At 45.2% G+C, this 21,780-nt stretch overlaps 2 protein-coding genes across 3 annotated transcripts in view; both read left to right on the plus strand.

The window, feature by feature from the left end:
- The first annotated feature begins 422 nt into the window (after positions 1-422).
- mrps33 (mitochondrial ribosomal protein S33) lies at positions 423-5,980 on the plus strand. The gene is made up of 3 exons (XM_040015064.1): positions 423-784; positions 2,956-3,172; positions 5,496-5,980. Exons 2-3 carry the CDS (start codon positions 2,958-2,960, stop codon positions 5,599-5,601), a joined length of 321 nt encoding a protein of 106 aa, XP_039870998.1. The 5' UTR covers positions 423-784; positions 2,956-2,957; the 3' UTR covers positions 5,602-5,980.
- A 633-nt stretch (positions 5,981-6,613) lies between these two features.
- Positions 6,614-21,780, plus strand: part of braf (B-Raf proto-oncogene, serine/threonine kinase) — a 28,464-nt gene continuing 13,297 nt past the window's right edge. The window contains exons 1-8 of one of the 2 annotated variants that reach the window (XM_040015056.1): positions 6,614-7,284; positions 15,434-15,535; positions 15,642-15,929; positions 17,648-17,751; positions 19,426-19,528; positions 19,622-19,770; positions 20,297-20,416; positions 20,522-20,681. In XM_040015056.1, coding sequence (XP_039870990.1) covers positions 7,129-7,284; positions 15,434-15,535; positions 15,642-15,929; positions 17,648-17,751; positions 19,426-19,528; positions 19,622-19,770; positions 20,297-20,416; positions 20,522-20,681 — 1,182 coding nt within the window. In that variant the 5' untranslated portion in view covers positions 6,614-7,128. The remainder of the gene's footprint in view (positions 7,285-15,433; positions 15,536-15,641; positions 15,930-17,647; positions 17,752-19,425; positions 19,529-19,621; positions 19,771-20,296; positions 20,417-20,521; positions 20,682-21,780) is intronic. The other variant, XM_040015057.1, reaches the window with a different exon arrangement.

The following is a 21,780-nucleotide window of genomic DNA, read 5'->3' on the forward strand; positions in this document are numbered from 1 at the left end:
AGGCAGGAAAACTAGAATAGCAAGTATTTTGTGATTTTACAGCATAGTACAGCAGTTTTTTTGTTCATATTTGAAATAAGCTTAAGTGACTTAAAATATTGACAAAAGTAATTCAAGAAGACGGTAAACATAGGAGAGGCATTCTTCCACTTACATAAATGAATAAAAAACTTACATAGCACTATTACAGAATTGACAACATCTGAGATTTCAGAATCCAGATTGTCCATAAAGTAAAGAATATCCTTAGATGTGGAGGCAGGTATATTGGAAATTCTGAGTGAAACCCAACAGTGTATTTCAAACCAATTCCGTCTCATTATTACCAAGCCGAATTAAAAATCAGCGCCTCCTGCACTTATAAGCGAACAGCTGCATTTAAGCGGAACTTTGCCTATACCTGTCACATCCACGGAACTATTAACAGGGACGGACTTCCTCTTTGATTGCGTAAACGCATTGGTGTATGCGTAGATAAATTAGAATATATCGACTAGGATACTGTTTTCTAGGATGGTGTTTTCGAGAATTTAATGACGGCTAACGGGTACACATATGTGTAATAAAAACTACTAATTGTTCCAACGATAGATATGCGTAATTCACACAGAGTCGCACAAACAGGAAGTAAGAGGAACAAGCCAATCAGCTCCACGGAGCATGTGTCACGCGTGATGCACCGTCTCTGGTGAAGGTTACGGTTAGTTGAACGTGTGCACTGTTACCTGTTACCTGACGCAGAGGCTACAGACAGATTCGGGAAACAACGCCGTGCGCAGCTGCGGTAAGAATTAATTTCACTGTCATGAAGCTGTTCGTCTGCTCACAGCAGCCCACAGACACGAGCTGCTTCCTCCTGTTCAAACACAGAACAGTGTTAACAGATCGTCCTGTGACTGCAGCATCAGAAACCCTACTTCTCATATTCACCTGCTGTTCAGTGATCCAGTCTAACTCACTTCGTCGGCCTCCCGGTATAATTTATCCCAGCTGACCCAAAGTAACTAAAAACGTGCTAATATATAATTACTAATAGTTCTAAATCTGCAATACAACGAACCTTGCTAACTGAATTATACGGACCCACGAACGCACTTTGATAAATTAACATAGTTTATAATCTGGATTTAGCGAGTTTATGTAAATCTACGCTGCCGGACTCCTGGGTTTACCGGTGTTCCAGATTAACTGGCGCTTAGATTAACTGGTGTTGGTCGAACAGATGTGTGGCAGACTTGCGTTTCAGGAGCTGCTACCGACAAACCAGTGTATGCGTGTACTCCACTGTGCTCTGAGTGACGTGACCTGCAGTTAAATATTTGAAATGATAAGCAATGGTGCTTCAATCAGAATTCTTTATTCATTTCTATGGAAATGATGCCGTTTCTCCAAGACCAGAACAGGCTGGACTAAATTAAATAATACAGCATATTATACAGTTTATAAACTATAAGAAACAGCTCTAACATATGTTTCCTTTATTAGCTCCTTTAGCAGAGAGAGGAAAAATTGTACTTTCTCATAATTTACAGCAATAATCAACACGACCGACTCAGATCATTTAGATGCTAACGCTGCATTTTCCAGTTCAGGCCAAAACCTGCTGATCTTTATTAACCCTTGAAGCTAGTTATTACATTAGCATCAGGGAGAAGGCTCGCTATACTACAGCACATGGTATGTTAAATGTTTTTGGAGGAATGTTCACTGTGCTTTTTATTGTTTCCTTTACGTATTGTGTATTAGTGCGAGGAAAATAAACCAGTTCTTGCTGTATGCATTCCAGTCATATGCAGCTATATGTCTCAATAAGTACATATTAGAGACGCCCAGAGCTCCATCTCTTCAGCCACCTTCTCTAGCTATCCTGGGGGGACACCAAGGTATTTCCAAAAAATCTGAGAAATCTACTCTTCTGTGTATCCTGGGTCTGCCCTGAGATCTACTTCCAGTGAAACATACCCAGAACACCTTACCTAGGAGGTGTCAGGGAGGCATCCTAGTCAGATACTCGAACCACCTCAACTGACTCCTTTCAGTGTGGTGGAGTAACAGCTCTACTCCAAGCGCCTCCTGAATAACAAAGCTTTTCACCCTGTCTCTAAGGCGAAGCCAAACCATCGTGTAGAGCAGGGGTGGGGGAACTCTAGGCCTCTAAGGCCGGTGTCCTGCAGGTTTTAGACGTGTCCTTGATCCAACACAGCTGATTTAAATGGCTAAACGACCTCCTCAACATGCCTTCAACTTCTCCAGACGCCTGGTAATGAACTAGACTCTCACCATTACCCCTTGAGTGCAAACTAGAACTTCTGTCCATAAATATTATGAGCAGAACAGCAGAGTCCAAAACCCACTGAAGATGAGTCTGACTTTTTGCTTGCAGCGCAGACTAAGCTTTCACGGGAACTGGACCCTGCAACAACAGGCTCGATCTACTCTGGAAGCCGAGGGACACGGTCAAATGCTTGCTCCAAATCCACAAAACACACACAGGCTAGTTGGGCAAACACCCAGACGCCCTTGAATGTTTTGAGTGGATGCAGAGCTGGTCCAGTGTTCCCTGACAAGCACGAGCATCTCATTGTTCCTCCAAATAAAAGCCCAAAATTTTCAGTCCTTTCTTACCATGAAGATGAATCACCAGCTCTTTTAAAATCATAGAAAAACTTACGTAGAATACTTTTACACATGCTACGTTCATGTAACTTTCATGCTGATTAAACAGATAAGTTGTACCACAAAGAAACCCAAAAACTGTACATTGCGATATGACGTGTTTAGAGTTATTTTTCACATTTTTCTTTGCTACGTAACTCCATATATCCTGTTTGACTTATTTGATGTCTTCAGTTTGTATCTACCATGTAGAAAGTAGTAAAATAAAGAAAAACATTAAATGAGAAGGCGTGTCCAAACGCGTCACATGTCAAACTCTATGTTTCTTGTGCTCATCAGTGATGGCAGGCCTGTCCAGCTATGCATTGCGGATGGCCAGACTGAGCTCACAGATCTTTGGAGAAGTTGTGCATCCAACTGACCCGAAATCTATGAAGGTGGTCCAGCTATTCCAGGAGCCCCCTACGGCCAAGAGGAAGGAGGTGTATGACTGGTACCCACACCACAAGATTTACTACGCTGTGACCCAGAAGCTCAGGTTCATGGGTCTGTTCAGGTACAGTAGAATACACCCGTGATACGATGACAGTATTTACCTTTGTAAAAGCAAACATGGCTTCATTTATTTTTACACAGTTGTGCTGCTGAAACACATTTTTAAGAGTTTGAAAGTTCATGACTTCTGATATTAACATTTATTTTCATTTTTTGTGTGATTTACAAAAAAAATGTAAAACAAATCCCACTGTTGTCATTTTCTCCCTTTAAAAATGTAATTACATTACAGTGTAGCTGTGATAATGAACTGATTACTGAGGATCATCCTGATTAAACAACAAACAAATATGAATATGCACGCTAAAATGTTTTGTTTGAAATACATTTTATAAATAATTGAAATTGACACTTCAGCATGAAACACTGTAACATACAATAAGTATGTCAGTGCAGGAGCAGTTACATTGTTTCCAAAACCAAAAAAGATAACCAGGAAGTGAAGGCCGGAATCCGAGAGAGATCCAAGCTCCGCCCTCTGCCTCTGTCGGTGCCTCTGAAGTTTATCAGCCACTATTTATTACTTCAGAAAGAATTTGAAGTGACTTATAAATGGGGGAAATGTGAACTGCAGTTGCTTCAGAAAGTACTCTGACTGCTTTGCCTTTTTGTTAAAAACTGAAATGACTCATTTACAAAGTATAAGACGCTGAATGCAATATTTTAAAGGTCATCATGGGTAAGTCTGAAGAAGAGGGGTTTTTGCTTTCTTTGATTTTGGCATATTGGACGGCATCTTCGATTCTATCCATAAATGTTAATAATGTAAAGTGTGGTTCACGTCTGGACTGTAACTCGACGACAGTTCTTGTTTCTCAGCGTCGGCGTGGCCTCGTGCTGACCCACTGCTCACTGGAGCAGGCTTTCCTACCATGGAGCTGTGCAGCCTGACAACATCCTGCCACTCCCACACTTCCCACTAGTTTTTAATCACTTAATTATTCTTAATTACTAATTACCTTGTTACTAGATATGCATTTTTTTTATTTATTCTGTTTTGTGATGAAATGTTTCTGTGGCCCAGATATTGAACTGATTGTATCCAAATGATTTGCTGTATTATTCATCAGGGGTTTTGTTTCTTTGTGTGCATTCAAAGATCATGTGATGTGGAGGTGTCATCATTTATCCTATTATGGAAAATGTCTCACGGTTACCAGTGGGGATTTTAACCACGCCTCACTGGACAACAATAAGTTGAGTGTGCACTAGAACAGAGAACGAGACATGCTGTGTGGTGATGCTGCTAAAGCGTACAGTGTCACTGGAGTTATTAGGCTGGCTATTTGAAGCTGCTGAGGCACTGCAGGGGTCCACGTGCTGGAATAAACTTTGTAAACCACATTGAGAGGACATTAATAAGCTGTATGACAGAGTATATCACATTTGTGTGTAACTACACCATCTTACCATCTCAGGGCTGTATGTTGCTCTGTGAACAAGAAGCTTTGGCTCATTACTTCCCTTAAAGACATGTTTAACTGCTCAGATCAGGGGTGTCCAACTGATGTGTCAGCTGATTTTAAACGGCTAAATGACCTCCTCAGCATGTCTTGAAGGTCTCCAGAGGCCTGGTAATGAACTCATCATTTGATTCAGGTGTGATATCTAGATCCCATCCCTGGCTTAAAGCTTCCAGGTCAGGCTCCCACTGAGGAGGGTCCAGCATGAGCTGAAGGCGAAGCTGAAGAAATACAAGGACTACTAGCTAACAGCACAAGATGTGTGGAGAAGAGTGAAGAACATCATTGTGTTTAAGTGACTGGTTGTGGCTCAGTGATGGGAGAGTGGGTCATTTACCAGTTGGGAGGTCGAGGAAACGATCCCCAGCTCCTCATGTCCATGTGTCACACCCCGATCCGTCCATCAGAGTGTGAATGTTAGATAAACCTACTTCACTGTATGATTGTGTGTCCATTTAATGTCCACCAGTCCATTGAATGTGACAGATGACCAGTGAGCAGCCTGGAGGGAGCAAATTAGCTGCACCACTCCTCCACCAGGTTTAGCTCACAGCCCTCTGCTGCCTCCACACCCTTACTGCCTTTAGTGATCACCCCCAGTGGGAAAGAAAAAGTTCAAATGGGTCACAGATATACTCGGGTAGCTGTTATGTTACATACCTGTGCAGGTAAAGTCTGCAGAGATGTCCTGTACCCTTATTCAAAGTGGCTTTCTTCTGCTTCACCAGAAAGTCCCGAGTGATGGTTTGATAACTTTCTGAAGAGATCTCATATGAAAAACAGTGAAACCCATAAGATGAAGTGCATGTAAGTATGGCAGAAGTAAAAACTGTGTCTAATCAAATCCTTAATTTGTTTTAGAGATGAGCATGAAGACTTCAAGGAGGAGATGCGTCGTCTGAGGAAACTGAGAGGAAAAGGGACGCCAAAAAAAGGAGAGGGGAAGAGAGCAGGCAAGAAGAAGTGAACTGCGGCACGTCTGCTCCCCGAGGCTGCACAGGACTCGTTCTTCGGTTTCTGTGCAGGCTGCGCTGGCTGCTGTGCACCGTGGTGGGATGCTGGTCCTGAGAGCGTTCCACTGGTCGGGACTGTCCTGTGTTTCTGTGCTGACAGGACGCTCTGAGTCGGGCGTATCCCACTTCTGTTAAATTGTGTGTGTCACTGAACGTGTGTGTGGCAGTAAGAGGGCTGTGCTTATATCTTATTACCACATAATAATGCCTTTCTGTCGAACAGCCCAGGAGGAAGCGTTAGCTGCTGACAGCTTGACTGTGGATGGAACGGCTCAAATGTATAGAAGTAGACACCCTTATTTTTCACAATAAAGTCAATGTGATAAATCTGCAGAGTGGTGCAAAACTTTGTTTTATTGCCTTTAAAGAGGAAAAATCAAGAAGAGGGAGATAAAATCCCTCCATGTAGGAAACGCTCAGCATATGCTGCTATCCACAGTCTGTTTTTCTGGGTCGACCTGCGGACGTGAGCACATGTGGGCATTAAACAATTTGTGAAATACTGAGGCTGGTGGAGTCATCGACCAATCGGGATGATTGCCAGCTCCTACTGTCCAAGAGTTGAAGTATCATTGGGCAACATACTGAACCCTGAGAGACTCCGATGGATGCACTGTGTGTGTGTGTGTGTGTCGGACAGTACTTGGGCACAGATAAAAGCACTATGAGTGTGTGCGACTGGGTGAATGAGGCGTCTCATTGTAGGAGAAAGTGCTTCGAGTGCTCACATTGAGTATTAAGGTGTTCTTTAAGTAGCAGCCCATCCATTTACTGCATTCTGACTTCCGTGACATTAAGAAAAAGGTTTGCTATTGCAGGTAGTTACTAAACCAGGGGTGGGGAACTCCAGGCCTCGTGTCCTGCAGGTCTTAGATGTGTCCTTGATCCAACACAGCTGATTTAAATGTCTTGAAGTTCTCCAGAGGTCTGGTTATGAACTAATCATTTGATTCAGGTATCTAGAACCTGCAGGACACCGGCCCTGGACACTTGGAGTTCCACTTGTGATCTATAAGAAGGCTGCTAAATAAGTGGACTTGATGTGAATAAAAGTTTTAATTCAGATGTTGTTAATGTTCGAGTCTCACTGCATTGCCATCTTTGTGCGGACTTGTTTCACTTTGGCTGAGCGCACACTCATAATCAGCCACGGTTCGCTCATGCTAAGCCCGCGTTTCCTACCACGCTGAGTACTGAGGGGCTGAATCCTGGCACTCGGCACGCTTCAGGTCATCCAGGGTTGCTACCTTGCAGCACTCCTGCGTGTTCAGCGTCCCGGGCACCTGAAGCTCCCAGCGGCAGGTGGACGCAGGAAGGCTGTAAGAAGCTCTCCGTGGTCGTTTCAAACGGCTGCTTTTTCCGGTTTTACTCAATCGAAAGAGGTCCGGAGCTCTGGCCCGTGCCTCTGTCTCCCCCTCCTGTCCTCAGCACCGGGTTGCGTTTTCCTCGATTATTTTCCACTCACTTTCTCGCAGTTTAAAATGGCGGCGTTGAGCAGCGCCGAGTCCCCACCGCCCGTCTTTAACGGAGACACTACGGAGCTGGAGCCGGGCAGGGAGCGGGGCCTGGACGAGCTGGGCGCCGGACTGGACTCGTCCTGCTCGTCGGGGATCCCGGGAGGTCCGCAGGATGAGGAGGTAAGCCCCACGGCAGCGGGTCGAAGCTGGGCAGGGGACACGGGCTCCGAGCGGAGGTAATTGGATGGAAAGGTTCGGGAAACGGCGGCTGGAGCCCGGGCGGTGGGCTGCGGCGCAGGGCTGGAAATGCGAGCGGCCCCGGCTCACCCCGCTCGCGGGCCGGGCTCCGTGGCGGGGGAAGCTCCGGCTGCGGAGCTGTGTTTGTGTCGGGCCTGCTCGCCTCTCTCTCCAGCCTCACAGCATCTGCAGCCTGCTGCGACAACAGCACGCGCACACACGCGCGCGCGCACACACCGCTGTTCAAAGCACAAAGACGCAGTTTAGCGCTTCGTGCTGTGTCGTGCGGAATTGTGGTGCGGACAAAGTTTGACGGCGAGCGGTGCTGCGAGGCCTGCGCTCAGAGGGCTGCTGCCGGGGATGCTGATGGTGGACCTGGAGGCTAGCCCGAGTCGTGCTTGTGGTGTTTGAGGTGTGCTTTAGCCACACATGCTACTTTTATTAATGTGACACAAGATGACTAGCATCTCCGCAACTCCTCCACACGCAGAAAGCATCAGGCTGTGTCCTCAGCGGTGTCTGCACTGACCACGTAGCCTAGCCTTGATTCTGCAGGTCACAGGCCTCCCTGCTGGACCACGACAGCAGCCTGAAGCACACAGCAGGATAGCTTTGTGTCAAAGTTTGGAGCAAACAACACTGCAGCTCATGTCTGACGTGAACACATTTCCCTGCTATGTCATACAGAACATGAGAAATCCGCCACAGGCTTTGGCAGCACCCATCTTAGGGTCCAGAACTCCTGCGTGAACATTTGGAGAGTTCCTGTGTCCACGTCTCTGTCACTGCAGCTCTGTAGTGAGAGCTCCGGGGGCCTGAGCTCACCAGAGACTAAAAATAAAAGCATTTAAAGACTGCGCTGACTCTGGATTTTAGTCTCTGGAGCATCTGCGGTGTGTCGGCTACAGGCGCATCTGCTGGTTTCTCTTCAAATGTCTATAATCACAAATCTGAGCTCAGGTATGACTCTGAGGCCTCTTCATAAAATGGTTTAGTGTGTATTTTAGACGGGCTTTTTTCATGTGCCATTCAAACTCCAGATAACATCTGGTGCAGGACGTGTTGAGCCCTGGTCCACGCACACAGCGCTGTTTTATATGAAAAACTGCAGATGAAGTCTCACCTGTCCCTGCTGCACCGTTCTCCAGCAGCTGGTTTGAGTCGTTTCTGGATCATCTCTCTCACTGCGTCTCACTGAGAATATTCCATGTTTGGTTAAAATTATTTTATGGCTCTAACTACAGATTTAAAGGGAAACCCGGGATGAATAATTTGGTGCCTCAGTTTGGACATCACCCTGAGAGGATTAAACGTCGTCCCAGAACACTGGGATAATTCAAGGCTGCTAACTGTACAGTACAGTTAGCAAACTGTGATCCATCGGTTATCCAGCTCTGCTGCTGTGCAGCTGGATAGATAATCAGTCTTTATTCCCTAACACGACCTTCATGTTGCATTTCCCAGCATGTCTCAAGCTGTGTAAACATAAACAATCAGTAAACCGTAGCTTTTCTGACCCTATTTAAAAATAATCATTTCTAAATTCTGTAAGTTTGTGTTTGGCTGGTTATTGAATTAGCTTCACTCTGATTATTTTCAGGACTTTGTAGGACGGAGAAACTATTTGAACCTGCTGTGCATTGGAAACTTGGATAAAGCTCCAAAGTGACTGAAGTAATGAGAGCTGAGCTTGAGCTGCGACTGTGTTTGATGGTGCTTTTCAGTTGCATTCTGTTCATCCAAAATTGGACATGTCAGTAATGGATTGCATTTATAAAGCGCTTTTCTAGGCACCCAAATTCCACTATTCATTCACTCTCACATTCACACACTGGTGGAGGCAGCTACAGTTGTAGCCACAGCTGCCCTGGGGCAGACTGACAGAAGCGAGGCTGCCATATCGCGCCATCGGCCCCTCTGGCCAACACCAGTAGGCGGTAGGTGAAGTGTCTTGCCCAAGGACACAACGACCAGGACAGAGAGAGCAGGGGATCGAACTGGCGACCTTCCGGTTACAGATGAGCTTTCCAACCCCCTGAACCGCGGTCGCCCCCTGAACCAACTGTCACAAATGTCCATATTTAGAGGATGTGGTCATTAATGTGTGACCAGAGTCCAGGTGTGGAAATCCCAGGAAGCTGATTCTGTTCATCTGGACCATGAACACAATCAAAAGTTGATTCATGTCCAGATGAACAGAATCATGGAGACTTTTGAGAGCTGGGTCTGTCTGTTTGCAGCAGAGCTCGACACTGAGAGGAAAAGTCAAAGATGGTGAGGATGGATTATTGATTAACGCTGGGGAACCGTTGTTTTAACATTAGTATAAAAAGCTTTGCTTTTAAAAACTCTCCCTTTTTTCTAAAAGTGCAATTCACATCACTTAGTGTGTGCACAGAGCACCACATCCAAACAGTACTGGTTTCCAGGTATGAGGAGTTGGACCATAAAACATTATCAGTGGAAACCAGCTGTCCAGTGATCAGCTGTGAGCCACACACGGAGGTCAGATGACAGGTGGGGGGAAGCAAAGTGCAGAGATGACCAGCAAAATGCGATGAAGCACAGGAGAGCAAAGATGTGGAGTAGTGGCATAAAAAGCTTGAAGGAGTGGAAGAGAGGAGGCCAGAGGAGGCATCGCTTCAGTTTCCCAAATGATTGATCCTCAGCAACAGAGCAGCTGTTCATGGGCAGCGTTAGGACAGTGATACGTTTTTAAGAAAGCCAAACTTTTGTTTCAGAGACAGATCAAACGGCTAACTGCAGGCTGGAAGGGAAATCTCGCTCTAGCATCTCCTGACTCGAAGCGATTAGCCGCCTCCTAACGCTAAAGAGTGTAAAGCAGTCAAAGTGCATCGCTGTGGTGGAGAATCGTCAGTGAGATCAGAGAAGACATAGAAATGTCCGCTTTCCTTCCCAGAGATCAACATCATGTTGTCTCCTCTGCCTGTCTTCTTTGACAATGAGACGATGCCATGTATTTATTTGTTATCTGTTTATTAGAGATTTGAGCCTCTTTTATTTCCCCAAGTTAATTAGTATTGTTGTACATTTATACATTTGTTTTACACGCATGAAGTCAAGTGTATAGAGCGTAGCATGATGACCGCTGCATGACCCTGCGGCTAAACTGAATGCCTCACATTACACTTCCACTATAATAAAAACAGTTTTGTCTGAGAGGGCCATGAGATATGAGGAAAATCTGATATCACGATATTTTATCTGATATCACAATATTTTTTTTTACCTGATATCACGATATTTTACCTGATATCACGACATTTTACCTGATATCACGATATGTGTAAATAACCTTAAATGTTATTTTTAACCATGTAGTGCCGAACACTGCGCTGGTTTACTCATTCAAATAGACATGAAAACAAAAAGTCTGAATGAATTGAAACGTTTGATTTTACCCACAGTTGCACACAGAGGTTTTCCACAAATGACTGTGACAGTAAGTCTGTGGTCAACACTAAAAAGGTGCTCTGTTTTATTTATAACATATAAAAATGAGAAAATAAAAAAATGTGATGACCTCAGATTACAGACACAAGTCTGGATAGCGACTATAAAACGACTAACCGTCACAGGTAGTTTATTTAACTTGTTCTTTGGTGCGTAGAGAGACGGTCACATGCAGAGTTGTAAACATTCATTTTGCAGGTAATGACTTTTCAGCTGGTGGAAGACATTTGTGGCGCTGCTGCCTTTTAGCGACAATAGTTTTACAGCATGTTTGTCAAATTACCGCATTTTGCAAACAGCTTATGATAAAGCGATTTCAGCCATGGAAAAACCAGCGATACATCGAGTAAGTTCGATATATCGCCAGCCCCTACTTCACAAACATAAAAATAGACTAGTGTTATACTAATACTTGAACTGATTACCGCTATAAACAAAATAACTGCATTTATTTTGCTAGTACTAGCTACGAACAGGCAATGACAGAACAGCAGTGTAAATGTATGCTATGTCTTCTAATGATGCTGCCTAAGGGAAGCTTGTATAATGTAAACAGAATTGGTCCTAGCACTGAACCCTGTGGAACTCCATAATTAACCTCAGTGTGTGAAGAGGACTCTCCATTTACATGCACAAACTGGAGTCTATTAGATAGATATGATACAAACCACTGCAGCACAGTACCTGTAATACCTACAGCATGTTCTAATCGCTCTAATAGGATATTATGGTCGACAGTATCGAACGCTGCACTGAGGTCTAGCAGGACAAGCACAGAGATGAGTCCACTGTCAGAGGCCATAAGAAGATCATTTGTAACCTTCACTAAAGCTGTTTCTGTGCTGTGATGAGCTCTGAAACCTGACTGAAACTCTTCAAATAAACCTCTGCAGATGATCTGTTAGCTGTTTGACAGCTACTCTTTCAAGGATGTTTGATATGAAAGGAAGGTTGGAGATTGGCCTATAATTAGCTAAGACTGCTGGGTCTAGAGATGCTTTTTGAGTAAAGGTTTAACTACAGCCAGCTTGAAGGCCTGTGGTACATAGCCGATCATTAGAGATAGGTTGATCATATTTAAGATCGAAGCATTAATTAATGACGGGACTTGTTTGAGCAGTTTTGTAGGAATGGGGTCTAAAAGACACGTTGATGGTTTGGAGGAAGTAATTATTGAAGTTAACTCAGAAAGATCAACTGGAGAAAAAGAGTCTAACTTAACATCAATGGTACTAAGAGTAGCTGTAGATAATATTACATCTGTGGGATGATTACTGGTAATTTTTCCTCTAATGATAAAAATGTTATTTGTGAAGAAGTTCATGAAGTCATTACTAGTTAACGTTAAAGGGATGGTTGGCTCAACAGAGCTCTGACTGTTTGTCAGCCTGGCTACAGTGCTGAAGAGAAACCTGGGGTTGTTCTTATTTTCTTCAATCAGTGATGAATAGTAAGATGTTCTGGCTTTGCGGAGGGCTTTCTTATAAAGCAGCAAACTATTTCTCCAGGCTAAATGATGATCCTCTAAATTTGTGACACGCCATTTCCTCTCCAGATTACGAGTCGTCTGCTTTAGGGTACGTGTTTGAGAATTATACCACGGAGTCAGGTACTTCTGATTAGAGACCTTAGTTTTCACAGGAGCTACAGTATCCAGAGTCGTACGTAGTGAGGAGGTGAAATTATTAACAAGATGATCGACCTCTGTTGGAGCAGCGTTCAGGTAGCTGCTCTGCTCTGTGTTGGTACAGGGCATTGAAGAAGGAAGTGACTTGTGAAGTCACTTCCTAGCACTCGCTTGAGTCAGCCCTCTGCTTTGTGCTCTGCTCAGCTGTCTGTCCTCCAGGTTCCCTGTCCTACTTCAGTAGGGGAGGCATAATTGGCTGTTGTGGCGTCAGCCTCTCCTTCACCACAGCCGGAACCCACTGCTCCATCCCTGCTCTGCAGCTCAGCCACAAACAACACCCAGCCATGCATATAGCAAGTCTCATTACCATCTTATAACCGTCTGCTTCCCTCTTGCTGCTATCCTACTTTGACGCTTCACCCCTGCACTCACCTCCACTCTGCCTGCACTCTTTTCTTCACCCCTCGTGTGCACTGTTCACGTCTTTCGATGGTTGACCCCAGCTACTGAAGCTCTTCTACCATCACTGTCTCTACTCCTTGCGTCTGCACTGTCCCACCTGCCCGACTCGTATTTATACTTATGCTTCTATTGATTTTCATCTCTTCTCTCCAGAGCATTCCTCCACCTCATAGGATATTGGATTTCTACTCTCACTACAGATGAGTGTCGTCTGCAAACAGGTGCTTCTCTGGCCTCACCTGTGACTCTGCCCATTAGCACTGCACACCAGAGTGGGCTCAGAGCAGATCCCTGATGTAATCTCGCCATCCTTACGCCCGTCCTGCACCACCCTCACATACTTCTCTGCCACTCTTGATTTCTTCATGCAGAACCACAGCTCCTCTCTTGGCACTGTATCATCTGCTTTCTCTGATCCATAAAGACTCGGTGAAGCGTCACATCTGTAGTGCTCTTCCACTCGGTGCATGAAGCCATACTGCCACGCACTGATTGACACCTCTCTTCTTAACCTGGCTTCAACTCTTTCCCATGTCTTCATGGTATGCCTCATCAGCTTTGTCCCTCTGTTTTGTTCTGCAGCTCTGCACATCACCCTTGTTCCTGACACTTGGTCGAGTAAACGAGGAAAAGTAAACTGGACTAAACGACTAATCTCAAATCAAGAAACACTCGGATATTAAGTGACGTTTGAGAACCGTTTAATGGAAAATGTCAAAAACTAATAAGGTGTTTTAAACCATTATTCACGTTCTTCAATCATGAATGATGCCGCATAAATGTGTAGCACTTCACATCGTTAAACATTTTCTTTCACTTACTGACCTCCTCACCCAACGCTAAGGCATAGACCAGGGGTGGGCAACTCCAGGCCTCGAGGGCCGGTGTCCTGCAGGCTTTAGATGTGTCCTTGATCCAACACAGCTGATTCAAATGGCTAAATTACTTCCTTAACATGTCTTGTAGTTCTGCAGAGGCCTGGTAATGAACTAATCATTTGGTGTGCTGACCCAGGGTGAGATCCTGCAGGACACCGGCCCGCGAGGCCTGGATCGCTCACCCCTGGCATAGACCATCTACCTTTCAGCGAAAGCTAATTTCTGCTTCCTGTCGCCTGCATTGTAGATGATGACTTTGCGTCCACAGAATAATGATACAGTCGGGACAACAGTGAGAAAGAAACGTAGGGCTGAGCTGTCCTTCCTTTAGCTCTAAGCTCTCTTTTCCTTTCCTGTGCTGTCTGTCTTGGGGGAATTAGCTCTCACTTCTCTCTATGCGAGTAATACAGTAGCATTAGCATTAGCTGACACACTGAAGCACTTTGTGTATTTACTGTGTGTTTTACACGTTACTGTCTCCATCCTCGCTCCGCTCCAACACTCGCTGAAGTGCCTCAAACAACAACTTGTAGATATTACAGTAATCAGTAACAGAGTACTGTTTCAGTAATTGTAGTTACAATTGTGTTGCTACTTGTGTTAACAAAATTCTCGCTTATCTGCACACTGGGTGGGTAGAAAGAGGGAAAAACAAAAACATCGAGCTTGCTGCTTTTCGTCCCGCTACAGGCCCGATGTCAAAGTAAGTGTAGATATGGTCACTACGTTAGTGCTTTAGAGCAATTAAAAATAAGAGTGCAACAGTAAAACTGCACCCAGGACAGAAGCGGCTACATCGTGCTGAACTTCATCAGGTAACAAAGGCAGCGGCGCAGCATCCATGTCAACCTGTTCGTGTTTGTGAAGGAGAATCGCTGTAACGGTCGCTCTGGTGTTCATCTTCACTGTGTGTGTTTGGTTTGAGTTCATGAACAAACTGAAAGAAAAATGAAGTATCATTGGGCAACATACTGAACCCTGAGATACTCCGATGGATGCAGTGTGTGTGTGTGTGTGTGTGTGTGTGTGTGTGTTAGCATAAGGATTTTTGTTGGTGTGAGTCTGTAGTCTCAGATTTATATTGCGAGCTGGTAATTATGCAATATTTCAGATCATTTTACAGAGAAAGACAAAAGTAATGTAACAGGTGTACTCTGGTAGAAACTAAGTAACATTTGGTTTAAAGAAAAGTAATGAGTAATGTGTAAACATTACTTTTTTTGAGTAATGAACCTAATGCTGGTTCTGGCCCACCTTTAACCCCTGAGCACTATAAATGATGCATAAATTATTTGGTTTTGCTCGTTTCATCTCTCGGCATGTGATAAGCCCGGTGATGGAGGGTTGGCTCTTGTGTTGTTCTTTCCTACCCCCGTGACAAAAATGTGCCACAGGTGTCTCCACCAAACACCCAGCGATCGAACACCAACCTGTTAGTAAAGCAGCTACAGCCCCAGTGTCCCCAGCTACTTCACAGAGGTCCTAAAAGTAGAAAGAAAGAACCAATTAAATACTTTATTTTTTATTGTTTTTTACTGATTACATCTGTACATCTCCAGGGGTGTCCATGTTATCTGATCCTGGTAAAGCTGCTATGATAATGTGTTTTTTAGTCGTGCAGGTATTTACGTTTTACCGTGTTTCCTTGCAGATCTGGAACATCAAACAGATGATCAAGTTAACACAAGAACATCTGGAGGCTCTCCTGGACAAGTTTGGTGGAGAACACAACCCTCCCTCCATTTATCTAGAGGTAAGATCGTTTCGGCTTATGTGAACAGAACTTGCTGTGACCCTCGTAAATGTCACCGGAGGTGTTGAAGCTGTCGAGTTCGTTCCTCACGGTTCTTCTTTGGCAGGCCTATGAGGAGTACACCAGCAAACTGGACGCTCTGCAGCAGAGGGAGCAGCAGCTGCTGGAGGCCATCGGGAACAGCGCAGACTTCTCCTGCTCTCAGTCTGCTATACCAGCCCTTCTGGAAGTCAAGATAGGAGGTTGTGGGGTTGGTGCAGGGCCTCAGGCTTTCCACTCGGCCCCAAACACTTTGGCTGTCCTGCAGACCCCCACTGACACAAGCCGAGCCAACCCTCGCTCTCCCCAGAAACCCATTGTCAGGGTCTTCCTGCCCAACAAACAGCGAACAGTGGTAAGTGTGAGCCGCTCTCTCGGGATGCTTATGTGGATTTTAAGGCACGAAAGTCTGACTGACGAGGCTCCTGAGAGCCAGCGCTTCATTTGCAGCAGCAGATATTAGATGTTCAGTTAATACATCCTCTTGGTGATCTTTGCATCTGGTCTTTCACAAACTGCTTTTTCATGTTGACTTAGTTTTTGCTGAGTTAATGATGATACAGTGTAACATGTAACGTGTTGCTGAGGAACACGTGATTATTATTTTGTCATAAAACCTCAGAGATGAAAGACGGCGTGCAGCCTTTTTGACTTTAGGTTGCACAAAGTGCTCGGTCTCACTCGCTGTCAGATGCTCACAGCAATACAAATCTAGTTCAAAATAAAACGTGGTTTTACATTAAGGCATAAATATTATAAGTCCCTTTATGTATTTGTATTTCCATTCAATTGACAGTCGAGCATTGGGCAGATACTAACCCAGAATCTCAGAGTTAGTATGACTGTTGGATAAAAAGCACGTGGGTGTAGAAAAAAAGTGCTTGTGTGAATGGCTGAATGAGGCAAGTTGTCTAAAGTGGTTGGAGTAGAAAAGCGCTGTATCAGAACCAGTCCATTTACTGTTCAACATCTTAATCCCTCACCAGAGAAATGCACTCGTGAAGCAGCAAAAAGGGTCAGACAGAAAATGATTGATGCACGTTGTTCAGTCCGACTCCTGCAGCTCATCCTGCACCGTGGCTGTAACAGCTGTGGTCGGAGGAGCGAGAGGTGGTGTCCGTCATGGACATCAGCTTGGCTCTTCCTCTGAATTATTGTTGCACATTTGAGGAAACATCAGGCTTGATTTAAACATTGCATTCTTAACTTTGAAAAGTAAAATGTGACTAAAGATTATAGCCAAGAAGATGTACTGACTTGGTATTTATTACTAAGACAAACTCTTTGCTTATTATAAAAAAAAAGTCCCGCAGATCGACTCAGACATGTACAGGACGGCTGCTTCTCTTTTCCGTCTCTGGCTAAACGTAGTTCTGTGTGACAGCGTCTGGCTCAGCTTGGGAGTAATTCGGAGCCTCTGTGACGGACTTGTGTGGTGATTTCTGCATAAATCTGCACAAAACTTCAGTTTGTCATTAACCTCCTAGGACCTGCGTCCACATGTGTGGACATCACATTTTGGTTTATTTAGACCAAAATACTCAATTTTGCTCTACAAGGGCCTGGTATCCACTTACGAGGACTTTATGCTGCTACTGTTCTGTCGAAATTTCAAACGAATATCTTCATATGTGGCTCTGATTTTTCTTAGAAACAAAAATCAGGTAATTCTTTGTTTTTACGTTCATCAGGTCCCAATCAGCCCAAATATCACAGAGAGATTAAAAATGCTGCTGTGGAAGAGTTCAGGTCTTAGCAGGTTGAAGTGCATTCACAGGTCTGCTGTGGATTAATGCAGACGAAGGCTGAGAGCATTAGTCTGACCCATAAAGTCAGAGTAAAGCTTCCAGCGAGGCCCAGCCCTGCACGTCAGCTGGATCGTCGGTGTTCTGGTTCTCTGAATGTTGACGATCGGCGGATGTCGGGCGAGATGACTGAATGTAATACTACTGTACTGCCAGCCTTCCCTGAAACGATGACCTGTGGCTGCTGGCTGAGAGATGTAAAACCCAAACCTGGTTACGTCCTGTCATTTCTGTGTCAGTTCAGTGAGTGTCGTTGTGCTGCCTTCAGGTGCCGGCACGCTGTGGGATGACTGTGAGGGACTCCCTGAAGAAAGCCTTGATGATGCGAGGACTCATTCCAGAGTGCTGTGCGGTCTATAGGATACAGGATGGGTAGGTGTCTCACAGACTTATCAGTCGCTGTTTCGTGTCACTGCGTCTCCTCGCGTCTTCACGTCTTGACTCCTCCCAGCGAGGATGTTTGAGAAAGATGTGAAGAAGCTGCCAGATGAGAGGACTGTGCTAGTGATTTAATTCTTAGCATAAAACCTGAATTCACCAAGTTATTACAGTTTGTGTTTAAAGGGTCAACTTCACTGTGACATTATGTTAATTTTACCTCTGCTGCCTCGTTACAGATATTATAAGAATGGACTGATGTCGATGTCACGTGCAGATTCGCTGTCTGGCAGTCAGGATACTTCCAATTTAATGTTTAGCCAGTTTTTTGCTCCAGGCCTTTATCTGCAGACATAAGAACTGTAGTATGAAAATGAGTTTGGTAACAGCTGGGAATCTCTGTTTACTGCTTCTGAATGATAAAGAGAGCAAATAGCAGCTAACGGCTACTTCATGAAATGTGGTGAGTGTGAGCGCCTCTGTGAAAGCAGAAGTTTGAGTAGTTGGCTGCTCTGGTTCAGATGTGTGTGGCACAATGACCCACAGGATCGGACACCTCAGCGAATTTACCCCGAGGTCTGAATGTGCACCACTTTAAAACAAACCCAAGAACTACAGCTTAGACCAGCGGTCCCAACCTTTTTTAAGGTGTGGTGGATAAATACGACAGAAAAATGATACGACCGAGACAAAAACGGGGCTCTTATTGAAATATAATAAGTGCGAATTCACTGTGTAGTTGTGTAACTTTATTCGCAGCGTCCTCCTGAAATGCGCCAACAACATTGAGAGCAACGTCCTCCTCTCTGCCCCTTAATGCCCTCTGGTCGCTATGGTAACGCGTAACTATTTCTTTCAAAATAAGATGCACAACTACAACACGGGAAAAGACCCAGGGAAACGGAGTTGACGATAAAAACCCTGAAAACCGTAAATTTCACACCCGAGCCTCAACTCTCGCGACCCGGCACCAAACGACTCACAGACCGGCGCCGGGTTGGGGACCGCTGGCTTACACTGTCAGCCTCAGTTAGCACTTTAAAGTTAACGTTCATAACAGTCTAACTAGAACAAGTGTGGCACGTTTGGAGGGGCTGCGAGGGAAAGCTTCTCTCTAAAAAGAACACGATCGCACGTCGCAGGTTTTTAAAGCTACATGTGCTTCTCTGATTAGGCTGCTGCCCCACGATCCGCCCCGGATATACGTGGGTGGATGGATGTATGGATGGAATGGCACATCGCTGCAAAATTAACGTCCGTAAACTTTAACTCAAACTAAAACAACGGCGTAAAGATAGGAGGGCCAAACTTTCTCCAGCACGATGTGACACACCGATAACACCATACACAAAATGCTGACGTCAGGTTATTGCTTCTGAAGGTTTTCATAGGCCTATGTGTTGGGACCGCCATATGGCCATCGGGTATTTTTGATGTAGGCAGTCTCGTGTCATGTACAACAGTGCGGTGCACGTCCCACACTGTGGGGAGGGTTATACAGTGCGCACAGTATCATGAGTCCTGCTGTATGAAAGTGGAGCAGTAGGATGTTTGGGTTTTATGCTGGAAACCATCATGGTTAGTTTTGCACCGCTCTTGGTGCTGTGGCTAAACCAACGGCTGGCTGAGGTGTAGACAGTTTCCGATACTCCCCACTTCCTGTTTCAGAGAGAAGAAGCCTATTGGCTGGGACACAGACATCTCGTGGCTGACGGGGGAGGAGCTGCATGTAGAAGTGTTGGAAAACGTGCCGCTCACCACACACAACTTTGTAAGTACTTTCAGAAAACCAAGTGTCCCGTAGTGAGAAGTGCTCAGTGCAGCCGGGGTGACTCTGGTCTGTATGTCTCTGTTTGATCCACAGGTGAGGAAGACTTTCTTTACACTGGCCTTCTGTGACTTCTGCAGAAAGTTGTTGTTCCAGGGTTTCCGCTGTCAGACCTGTGGCTACAAGTTCCACCAGCGGTGCAGCACTGAGGTTCCTCTCATGTGCGTCAACTACGACCAGCTCGAGTAAGTTCAGTGCAGGAAGGCGCACACTGCTGTGAGCAGTTTGGGACGATATAAGGATGTTATGGCTCCACGGGCTCGGCTCAGTGACCTCTGCTCGTGACACTGAGAACCCGCAGTTACGCGCTGACAGGCAGCTACGCTTGTATCTTTGTACATGTGCGACTGCCACGGGGAAGCAGGGATCAGGACGGTACCGGCAGTAAAAATGCGAGCAGAACGAAGCTGTCGTCTGCACAGATCCTGATTCATCTTTATGGTAACAAAGAGCAGTGACATATTCAGGCTTTTAGCTTCAGTGGGTTCAAACAATGCCTCAGATTTTAAAGTGCAACAAAAAAGAGAGAAATGTCATGACTACATAAAAACGAGTTACTGTAAGCTCCAAAATTCACCGTTGGTTCCTGTGGTAGGCAAATGAAACAAGTGTGCTCGGTGTGAAAGGATGTGTGTTAGTGCTTGTTTGGCCTGTTTAAGGTTACAGTTCCAACTGTGCCTGAATCGTATGTTCTCGGCGTGTCCTCTGCAGCTTGCTACTAGTGTCCAAGTTCTTTGAGCACCACCCGTTCACCCAGGAGGAGGTCTCCTCAGAGGGAACCACGCCTGTGTCTGAGGCCTGTCCGTCACTTCCCCCATCCGACTCCACTGGGTGAGTCCTCCAGCCTCATACCGAAAAGGAGACGTTTTCCTTCTGTTTCCTCAGCAGAACATTTAGTCTGAAGTTTGAAGTACTAACCAGCGGCTTTCTGTCCAGATCAATATGCCACGCCACTGTGTCGCCGTCCAAATCCATACCCATCCCGCCCAGTTTCCGGCCCAACGAGGAGGACCACCGCAACCAGTTTGGCCAGCGGGACCGTTCATCCTCTGCCCCCAATGTGCACATCAACACCATCGAACCGGTCAACATCGATGTGAGTCCGCTGGACTCGCTGACACATGAGAATTTTCTTTCATTCTATGTTTTTCATCACCTCACACAGCGCCCTATGGTTTCACGTCAACGTCCAGCACGTGTTACAGACGTGTTACAGACGTTACAGACGTGTTACAGACGTTACAGACGTGTTACAGACGTTACAGACGTTACAGACGTGTTACAGTTGTGTTACAGATGTGTTACAGTTGTGTTACAGATGTGTTACAGTTGACCAGAATGATGTAGTCTCTTATTTCTTTTGTGCTCTTGACATTAAAATAACAGTTAATACACTTCCTTAAGTTGACAACAGAAGCTCTCGATCGTCCACAGACGGTGGAGCCGCTCTGATGGACAAACTCTTCCATAACACTTTGATAACACTTTATTATTTACTTTCTTTATTAGCAGTATTTTACTTCCCTGAACAACAGCCCATCCAATCCACACATGCAAAGAAATCAAACCATAGATGTCCAAATATTATATGTAATGAGGAGAAATGACACAGGGAAGAATTATTGAACATGCTCGCTGAAATTTATTTAATACAAATGTAAAAACTGTCGCCGATGACAACGACAGCTTCTGTACAGAGAGACGAATCGCACGCATTGCTCAGGTGGGATTTCGACCCAGTCTTTAACACCAACAGTCTCCACATCCTCGGGGCTCCGTGGGCCCCGTCTTTAGTTCTTTCCGTGGAGTTTCAGTGGGATCGGGTCACGTGATTGGCTGGACAATGCTAACATTTCTCTGAACCCGATTAAGTTTCCTCGGCTGTTTTCGGGGGATCGTCGTCTTGCTGAAATGTCCACCCTTATTTCATCTTCCTCATGCCGGTGGATGGCTGCAGATTTTTATCAAGATGTATTCAACTTTCAATTCAATTCAGTTTTATTTCTACAGCGCTAAATCCCAACAACAGTCGCCTCAAGGCACTTTATATTGTAAGGTAGACCGTACAATAATACACACAGAGAAAACCCAACAATCATATGACCCCCTATGAGCAAGCACTTTGGCGACAGTGGGGAGGAAAAACTCCCTTTTAACAGGAAGAAACCTCCAGCAGCACCAGGCTCAGGGAGGGG

This window comes from Simochromis diagramma, unplaced genomic scaffold (genome assembly GCF_900408965.1).
Source record: "Simochromis diagramma unplaced genomic scaffold, fSimDia1.1 OVJJ01000453.1, whole genome shotgun sequence".
Taxonomy (NCBI): Eukaryota; Metazoa; Chordata; class Actinopteri; order Cichliformes; family Cichlidae; genus Simochromis; species Simochromis diagramma.

Coding starts and splice junctions, on each gene's coding strand:
- mrps33 (XM_040015064.1), top strand. CDS start 2,958: ATGGCAGGCCTGTCCAGCTATGCATTGCGGATGGCCAGACTGAGCTCA. Junction 3,173..5,495: donor AGGTTCATGGGTCTGTTCAG/GTACAGTAGAAT, acceptor AATTTGTTTTAG/AGATGAGCATGAAGACTTCA.